This window comes from Typopeltis vanoorti, chromosome 5 (genome assembly GCF_054136105.1).
Source record: "Typopeltis vanoorti isolate ZY-2024b chromosome 5, IOZ_Tvanoo_1.0, whole genome shotgun sequence".
NCBI classification, from domain to species: domain Eukaryota; kingdom Metazoa; phylum Arthropoda; class Arachnida; order Uropygi; family Thelyphonidae; genus Typopeltis; species Typopeltis vanoorti.
Window position 1 is genome coordinate 29,968,141 of NC_143553.1, and position 10,639 is coordinate 29,978,779.

Below are 10,639 nucleotides of genomic sequence, written 5' to 3' on the forward strand. Positions count from 1 at the left end.
TTTAGTTATAAGCTAATTGGTTCTGTATCATTATTATTTTCTGTTATTAATTTTGGATCATACCATAAATTATAATTTTCTATCCATTGTTCTTCTTGTATTGTGCTGATTTGTGCAGTATCTCTTTCTTCATTGTTTAATTTAATTTCTTTAATATTTTGTAGGCTATGTTTTGTCTTCCATGTCTGTCTTCTATTTTATTAATAAATCTGTCCAAGAATATTGGTGAGCTTTCTGTACTGTGGTTTTAGCTATTTTTCTTTTTTGTATATTTCTTGTTTCATTTGTTTTTGAAGGAATGATTTGTATTCCACTTCTTTTTCTTTTATTGCATTTTCTATATCTGGGTTCTAAATTTTTAATGTTTTTCGTTTCAGTTTTATTTTTCTTTCAAAGTACTTCAGCAGCTGCTTTATGAATTATCTTTACAAAGTTTTCTATTATTCTTCATTGATTTTGGCTATGTGTAGGTAATATATTAGTCATGCTTGATATAGCATCTAATGCTTTCTTCTTGTAATAGATATACTTTGTATACTTGTTCTATTTTTTTCCTTTCACCATTTTGTTATATTTCTATTTTAGAAACTACTGAGTAATGATTCTTCTTCACGCATTAGATGTATCTGCTGCGACCAAGACTTCATCTTCTTTACTAGCATCTTTTAATCTTTTTCTAGGTTTTCCTGTTCTTCTCTTATTCTTTGGTTTCCAACTATAGACTTGTTTTATTATTCTATCTTCACTTCTTCTTTCCACATGTTCAATCCATTTTATTCTTTGGGTTGCCTAATTGTTTCCTTGTATTTCATACTGGTTTCTTATATCTGTATTTTTTATTTTATCTAATCTAGTTTTATTTACTATTTTTCTTAATATATTCATTTCACCTGTGTTTAATATTTGTCTTGTTTTCCTAGTGTCTAGTCTTGTTTCTGCATCATATGTCATAACAGGCCTGATTACTGCTTTATAAATTCTGGTTTTTGTCTCTACTCTAAGATGTTTATTTTTCCATATTGTTTCATTCAAGCATCCTGATATTCTTGCAGCTTTTGCAACTTGTTCTCTGACTTCTAGATGTGGCCTTCCTTCCCAGTTCAGTTGTATACCTAAATAGTTGTAATTCGTTATTTATTCAATAATAGTACCTTCCGATTCTAATTTGCATCTTTGTGGTTCTTGTGATATTGTCATACACTTTGTTTTAGTTTTTGATATCTTCATATTATACAATTTTGCTGCTTTATTAAATGTATGTAGTATTATTTGTAGCTGAGTATCATTTTCTGCAATTAATATTACATCATCTGCATAACATATAGTTCTTATTATTCTATTGTTTATTTTTACTCCTGTATTTTGTATTTTATTAACTTTTTGTATACTATTTCATCCATTATTATATATTGAATATTGTTGGACTTAAAGAGTCTCCTTTTTCTAATTCCATTACTAATTTGTATCTCTTTACTTATTTTTCCTTGTGTTTTTATTATACAGCTTATTATCATATATTTCTTTAATTATTTGGATTATGTTTTCTGCTACTTTCCTTCAGTAATTTTTTGTTTATATTTTATACTGTTATCTTATATCTGTATTTTTTATTATATCTAATATGCAGACTTTAGGGAAACAGTTGAGTGTATGAATGTGTGTAATATGCCCGAGCGAGTACGAAGGACAACAAATCAGAATGGGATAGTTAGTATAAGGCAGGGGTGTTCAACCTGTCGATCGACCGGGGAACGATTTTTGGTCGATCTCTTCTGTATTCCTCCTTACTTACAAATTTAATTAAAACTGAAAACATAATATTTTATTTATCATTATTTTGTATTATTATTAATTCACTTTAAGTGTATTGCTATTGTTTATTTATTTTTCGTTAAAATTGTCAAATCAGTAATTTTCTTATAAGTCTAGGTGAATTAATTTGGATCAGTGGAAGTCAAACAGCGAGCCGAGTGAATATGATTATAAGCAAAGTGTAAAAACTCAATTGTAGCTTAAATATTAAATATTCCAAAGCACATTACATCGATTTTTTACTTAGATTAAGTCCCATGTGAATATTGTAAAAAAATAAACTTTTTTTGTCTTGGTATAGTTTGTATTAGATGTTTTTGTAAATAACTCTTTTGAAGCTAACTGTATATACTGGTTTAATAAGAATATGTTACAGTGGTAAAAACAAAGGCAATGTTTTTGTCGCCGAAGCTGTACATGGCAGCATTAGAAAGATTGTTATTGAAACGTGTATGTATGAGAAAGGCTTGCAAGCTCTAAGTATAAACATCTCCGAAGTCAGTCAGAAAGAGTTCAAACAACTTTCTGATGGCAGGCAACTTACAATCAAAAGAAAGCGGAGGAGAACCAAAGGCATGCCGAACTTGAAACTTAACATGAAAGACTCATACCGATTCTTTAGGGGTTGCCAAACTTCATGCGAGGTCTCAGAGGAGGCCTAATAAAAAAAAGGGACTGAAGCAAGCAGAAGGGATCCCGGTTCCAGATATGCTCTCAGAGAGGAGGCCGCCCGGTCCAGAGTCACCGTCAGAGAGACTGCTAGGATCCACGTTGCTTGAGAGAGGAGTTTCCTGCTTCCAGAAAGGAGCTTCTCAGTTCGAGACGTCGCTAGAGAGAGACTACTTCTAGGCTGCAGACAAGGTTTCAAATTGCCGAAAGGAAGAGCTCCAATTGCCGGAGAAAAGTTTCCAGGCCAGGTTAATGCCAGGCATTCACCAGTGTGTTGCGTTTTCATTACAATTTGATGAATCAAACGACTTCACTGATATTGCCCAGTTAATGGTATTTATTCGCATGGTATTTCAAGATTATTCAAGTAAAGAAGAACTTTTGAAAATTATACCATTATTGGGAAGGACTACGGTAGAAGACATTTTTTCGGCATTTGATGAATTTGTGAAACAACACTAACTTCCGCTTTTTAAACTTGTGTCTGTTACTACTGATGGTGCTCCTGCAATGATAGGTAATAAATCAGGCTTAATTTCATTATGTAAAAACGATGACAAATATCCATATTTTTTAACGTGCCACTGTATTATTCACCAACAAGTACTGTGTAGTAAAAAATTAAGCACAAAAGATGTTTTGGATATTACATTTCAAATTGTAAATTCTGTTCGAGGAAAAGCCCTGCAACGGTGGTTATTAAAATTACAGACTGTGTTGGGCAATAATGTTCGCTGGCTCAGCAGAAGTCAATTTTTTGAAAGATTTCTTGTATTAATTAACGATATAAAAAATTTTCTTGAAAAAGGAGATATTTATCCACAATTGAGTGATAAAAGCTGGTTGTTACACTCATCATTTTTAGTAGATTTCTGTACGAAATTAAGCAATTTAAATTTAGAGTTACAAGGTAGAGATAAAAATTTAATTGACATGTTAAGTTCAATAAAAAATTTCCAACAATACTTACTTTTATTAAAGAAAAATATAAATGACCGCGAATTTAGACATCTCCCATATTTATTAAAATTTTTTGAACAAAATCAAGAAATGCTTCGCTATGATTTAAAAGAATTTATTCGTGAAATAGAATTAGTTGAGGAAGAAATAAATTCAAGATTTAAAGATTTTAATAAAACTTAAATGATTGTATCTTTTATCAATAATCCATTTCAAGAAAACTTGAACATCACAGAAATTTCAAATAAAATTAGTGGGTTGTTTGATATAAACCAAGCTGAAGTAGAACTTGAGATAATAAACATTCAGAATAGTTCACATTTAAAATTAATAAGCAATGAAGTCATTTGGAAGTATGCGCATGAAAAATTCCCAATATTAACTCATATTGCGCGAAAAATCCTGTCGTGTTTCGGATCAACATGCTTGTCAGAATCCGCTTTTTCAAATATGACCGTGATAAAAAATCAATTAAGAAACCAAATTACAAATGATCATTTGGATGATTGTCTGCGATTGGCCACTTCTTCATATCATCTTGACTATGAAAATATTGCGAGATCCAAACAATGCCAAATTTCGCATTAACTTTTTTTTTATTTTATTTTTATTAATTAACCAGGATTTCCTGTAACTTGTGAGTTCGTAATCAATCTGTTGTTTTTTCTAACTTTGGTTTTCCAAAATAGAGAAATATTTTATTCCAATATATATATATATATATATATATATATATTTTGTTGTTGTTGTATTAAAATACACCTGGTTGTCGAATTACGACCATCTGCACTTACGACCACAAAAAAATAATAAAAAATTAATGAATAAATTAATAATAAATCAGGGAGCTGCACGTACGATAACTATGGGATATTGATAGTTATCATACAATAACTATCTCTCACATACACTCAGTCGCTTTCAAGCATCTGTTGCGCGTGGTGTAGTAATTAAAATTTTACTGAAATACTACCCATAAAATGTCTAGTAAAAGGAAAATGCCTTCATCTACAGATATGCCAGCTAAGAAGTCAAGGAAAACTATTGATTTAGAGTGTTAAATGAAAGTTATCCAGAAGTATGAAGGCAGAAAGAAAGTGAATATGATAGCACGTGACTTGAAGTTATCACATTCCACGGTATCGACGATACTTAAGGACAAAGAATTCAGGAAGCTGTGAAAGGTTCCGCACCTATGAAGTCTACAATTTTTACCAAACAACGACAGGGACCTATCCATGAAATGGAGAATTGTTTATGTAGATGGAAGATTTAATACAGAAAAATTCACCCATGAGCCTTTGCACAGTGCAAGTGAAGGCTAGAAGTCTGCTTCAGAGTTTAAAATCATGCGCCGGAGACGATTACGCAGAAGATTTTCAGGCTAGTACTGGATGGTTTTAAAAAAAGATTTGCTTTGCATAAGGTACATGTCACAGGAGAAGCAGGAAGTGCAGATGAAGATAAAGCCCAAAAAATTCATTGATAGTTTCGACTCTTTAATCAAAGGAGGTTATCTACTGGAACATATATTTAACGTAGGCGAAACCAGCTTGCAATGGAAATGCATGCCTAATTGTACGTACATACAACAAGGAGAAAAAGGATGCCAGGATTCAAAGCTTTTAAGGATCGGTTGACTTTGTTGCTTGGTGGGAATGACGCTGGTTTTAAGCTGAAGCCTTTTCTCATTTATCGTTCAGAAAACCCTCGTGCATTTAAGCACATCAACAAGCACACACACACTGCCCGTTTACTACCGTTCAAACCCTAAAGCTTGGATGACTCAAGCATTGTTCAAAGACTGGTTCGTGAACTGCTTTATTCCCCAGGCTCGTGAATATTATGCAGAGAGAGGTATCCCTTTCAAGATTTTATTGATTTTGGACAGTGCCCCTGGCCACCCTCCTCATCTGGACAACCTTCAACATGATGTTAGAGTGGTTTTTGTGCCACCTAACACAACCGCTCTCATTCAACCCATGGATCAGGGTGCTATTTCAGCATTCAAGGCTCACTACCTCAGAACGACATTCGCACAAGCTATCGAAGCGATTGATTCTGATGCTGATTTCTCTTTACGAGACTAAGATAAATCAGTTTTTGGAAGCAGTACAACATTCTTCAGTGTATCAAGAATATTTCGACTGCATGGGAATGTGTAACAAAGAATTGTATGTCGGGAATTTGGAAAAAGTGTCTAAAATATTATGTGAATACATTTGAAGGATTTGAAAAAGGAGAGGAACTGGAAGTGATTACAGAAAAAAATAGTTAAACTTGCAAAAAATCTTAAATTAGAATGTGAAATAGAAGACGTAGAGGATTTGCTAGATTGTAAAATAAAAGAACTTTCGGATGAAGAGTTGATTGAATTAGAAGCACAGTTCCACTGCATAAAGGAGGTTCCAAGACTGCTGTTGTAAATTACCGCCCAACCAGCATATCAGGAATTGTCAAGATCTTGGAGAAAATAGTCAACAGGAAATACAGGATTGGATAGATGAAAATGGGATACTGTATGGGGGACAGCATGGTTTTGTGAACAGTAGATCATGCCTCAGTAACTTGCTCAGGTTTTATAACACAGTGATGACTGAATTGGATAAGGGTAATGGGTTTACAATGATTCTACTGGACCTTGCTAAGGCCTTTGACAGGATACTACATGGAATTCTAATCAGTAAACTGCAGCATATGGGGATGGATATAGGGTTGGTGAGATGAATAGGAGGGTGGTTGATGGAGAGATATCAGAGAGTGGTTTATTCAGGAGTAGAGTTCCAAAAGACGACCTGTGACTAGTGGTGTGCCGCAAGGTTCTGTTCTTGGACCACTACTTTTCAATTTGTTCATTAACGATATAGGAAAGGATCTGAGAGGAAGTGTTCATTTGTTTACTGATGATGCAAAGTTGGGTAGAGCAATAGTGAGTGCACAGGGTGTCAAAATTTTGCAAGATGATTTGGATAGTTTGGAGGACTGGGCTAAGGAGAATGGATGTCAATTTAATGTAGCAAAGTGTAAAGTTATGCATTTTGGGGTGAAAAGATTAGCAGCAGTATATCACATTGATGTAACTGTACTACAGGAGATTGACGAGGTCAGGGATTTGGAAGTGTTGGTGGATAGGGAGTTGAAGTTTAGGGGGCACATTGCAAAAGTGGCTAAATCAGCTCATCGAATCACTTGGTTGCTGAAAATACTTTAACTAGCAGAGACAAACAGGTTATTGTTCCTCTGTTTCGAGCATTGATAAGACGTCATCTAGACTACTGTGCCCAGTTTTGGGCGCCAGGGTTTCTTCTTGATGGGGAGGAGGTGGAGAGGATCCAGAGACGAGTGACCAAGATGATAGCAGGTCTATAGAATGAACCTTATGAGAACAGGTTGAAGATTTGTGGATTGCAAAAATTGGTTGATAGGTAGAAAAGGGGTGATATGATTGAGCATTCGATTACTGAAGGGTTTCTATAAGATTAATTCAGAAGATATTTTTGAAAATAGGACTGGTGGTGGGAGGACTAGGCGCCATACATGGAAGCTGGGCAAGAGTATGCTTAGCAAAGGTATTAGAGCTTGGTTTCTTACTTGGAGAGTGGTGAATGAGTGGAATAAGCTGCCAAAGTCTGTTGTTGGTGCAATGACTGTGAATGAGTTCAAGGCGAGGTATGATAGATACTGTGTGAATGTCGAATAGTTGTTCTTGACATGATGCTGGGGCCTCCCTCGATGAGTCTAAGGACTCCTTGGAGTTGCCCGTAATAATAATAAAAATCTAGTTTTATTTACTATTTTTCTTAACATATTAATTTCACCTGTGTTTAACATTTGTCTTGTTTTCCTAGTGTCTGGTCTTGTTTCTGCATTATATGTCATATAATGCAGAAACATTTCTTTGCAATGTAGAAAGTATTGTACCTTGGGTATAATAAATGTTAAAGATACCAAGCTATTTTAAACCTGGTTTTACTCCATTTCCCAAGTAAGCAAATAGACAAACAAGTCAAGTTTGCGCCTGCAAGTGTTGCAAGTCTAGCTGACCCTGCACGTAGTGCAAGACCAAGGCAACTCATGGTAAAAGTAGAATAAGCTCTGATCACTAATCTTAATATTTACCCTTAATGCAAAGCACATCTCCTGGAGGAGATGTATGATGCCTTGTATTAAAGGCATGGGGCCACTACTAAAATCTTGGTATTTCTAGCCTGGCTCCCACTGATGAGACCTCAGTAAAGGTCGAAACCGGTCTGGGTAGTGGCCCCTTGCCTTTAATACAAAGCATCATACATCTCCTCCAGGAGATGTGCTTTGCATTAAGGGTAAACATTAAGATTAGTGATCAGAGCTTATTCTACTTTTACCACGAGTTGCCTTGGTCTTGCACTACGTGCAGGGTCATCTAGACTTGCAACACTTACAGGCGCAAACTTGACTTGTTTGTCTGTTTGCTTACTTGGGAAATGGAGTAAAACTAGGTTTAAAATAGCTTGGTATCTTTAACATTTCTTTGCAATATTTCTATTACATCTTGAATTAATATTCTGTCAAATGTTTTTGCCAGATCTATAAAGCATACGGTTTCTTATTGTATTCTATTGTTTTATCTGTTCAATTGACTGATTATGAATATTGCATCTGTACATGAACTATCTTCTTTGAAACCTTGTTGTTCATCTAATAGATTAATTTCCTTTGTTATTTTATTATTTAGGATTCATGTTAGTACTTTAATGAGGTATTTAATAAATTTATCCCTCTTTAATTTTCTGGGTTTTTTTTTATTTCATTTTTAAAATATTGGTATTGTTATACTTTTCTTCCATTCTACTGGTATCTTTTTTGTATTTATTTGGCTGTATAATATATTTAAACTCTGAATTATAATTTCATTACAATTTTTTAATAATTCATTATTGATATTATCTAGACCTGGTAATTTCCTGAGTAATGATATGAAAAAACATTCATTTTGCTCTGTAAACATGTACATCACTTATACTTTTAGCTAGTTTCTAATTAGGAATGATATATAATCAATTATAAATCTTGTTCCTCTGCCTTTCCAAGTATATTAATATATATGTGTGTGTGTATTTTTTTTTTAATTATTGAAAATAATTTTAAAAAAAATCCGATCGCTAAGATCGGATTTAAATCAGATCCATGTATCCAGGACCAATATCTAAGGTGCAGTTGTAGACAATACTGCAACAGACATAGCTGGAATTAGCTCTGGCTATGCTTTGAAGAGTACAGACTGTTATTCATGCTAGAGGAGGACTGACATGCTATTAGGTATTGCTAATATTTTGTCTATTGAGTGTATGGCAGTGAGGCGGAATGTTTGTAATGATGGTGAAATAATATGCACTAAGCAGCAATGTATCTAGAAAAATTTTTAAATTTATTATGTAGTTTTGTTATTTAAGATACAATTTATTAATAGTATATATTTTTCTTTTTAACAGTCACTAGTGAAGATAGAAAATATCACAGAATTTAAAAGTGGATTGGCATTATATCCACTTGTGAAACCGTTTATTAGTATCCAGTCACCCTTTTCAGGAGGTTCTGCCAAATCAAAACTATAGTATCACTTGAAATTAATATGAAATAAATTCCTGATTTGCTCTATAATGATTTTAAATTATGTCTCACTAAATTAAGTTTGTATCCAAGAATTATTTGTAGTGTTTTCATCTTCTATCCTGGACCAGCTTTCTATAACTGGCACTCCGAAGGGCTTGCTCATAATATAAAATGATTTATTTTAGGAAATCATATCTTGCCAATTACAGTAGAGTCAAGTTTAAAAATCCACCCAGGCAAGGGAGGGAGGGAGGCTTTGAATTATGTATAAAATGCAATTACAAGTATTTAATAAATTAGATTCATGACATTTTACACCCTGATGCAATTTGTCAACTTCACTTTCCTTAGAAGGCTGGTCCAGCTTGTTTCTCTTTTAAAATTAGAGTTTAATTATGGTGGAGAATGGACAAGGCAGTTCTTTATATACATAAAATATTTTTATTAAATTTTTGTATCAACGTTTGTATAATTTTACAGATTTTTAACTTGTAAATCACATATAACATTCCTTTGGTAAACTTAAGATGCCATAAATTTTGAGTTTACGTGGCATTTTACTCATAGGTAAACTCGTGCGATTCTTTTATGTTGATGATGACTAGGGCACCTTAGTTCATGTACTTCAGGGGTGCACAACTTAAATGTTGCCATGGGCCAAATCATGTAATTGTTACATGATTTGGGCCACATTTTTTAAAACTTGAAAGATCATTTGTTTTTGATAATACTTAACAGAATTCATTATTAATTTCTCCATTTAGATATGCATACACACACTTAAAATTACAGATAACTGCTGTAGTTTTGTGCATGTGTTTGAGGAAATTAATTTGAATTTATAATGCAAAAATAATTTGAACCGAGAACAAAAAATTATCAGTAAGTTTCTATTGTTTTTAATATAAATTTCTTGTGTAACTTTAAAAATATATACAGCAAATCTTGTTAATAAATCTAAATACTGCATGTCTAGGTTGTAAAAAACGTTCACATTTTTATTTATCTCATTAAAATGCAAAACATTGAAGACCTGAAATTGTACAGCCCCAAAATGAATGGATGTTAATACATTTTGGTTGTATAAATAAAATAAATATTGAACATAATGCTGAGTGGGATTCTTTCATTGAGCAAAAAGAATCGACAAGATAGGGATGAGGATATATTAAGCTTGTCACAAATTAAAATCCTGACAGCTGATCTATATAGTCAGCTATCCACAACAAACATGTTATGGCAAATTCAGTCACTGTAACACATTACTGTTCCATAAGTATCAAATGTTATACTACGGGAAATTTACTGTTTCCCTTAGTATAATTTCTCCATTTAGATATGCATACACACACTTAAAATTACAGATAACTGCTGCTTGGGTGAGGGGACTCAACCCATCCTAAACAGATGAGAAGGATAAAGATAGAAAGATCTGAATATCATTTCTTTTTTTTCTACAACTGAAACTTCTTGAAATCATACACTCTTAACTTTACTAGTTGTCTTACCATTGATTCCCAAACAAAGTACTCAAATGATTCCTCTAATATACATTACATCTTCAGTTTGAAGGACTAATTGAGATATTAAAATTAAAAAAAGTCAG

General features: G+C 33.2%; 1 protein-coding gene across 1 annotated transcript in view; it reads left to right on the forward strand.

Moving 5' to 3' along the window:
- Ide (Insulin degrading metalloproteinase) overlaps positions 1-10,142 on the forward strand; it is a 599,910-nt gene extending 589,768 nt beyond the window's left edge. The window contains exon 28 of the mRNA XM_090392302.1: positions 8,913-10,142. Within this exon, the coding sequence (XP_090248428.1) occupies positions 8,913-9,035 (123 nt within the window). The 3' untranslated portion in view covers positions 9,036-10,142. The remainder of the gene's footprint in view (positions 1-8,912) is intronic.
- Positions 10,143-10,639: the final 497 nt, after the last annotated feature.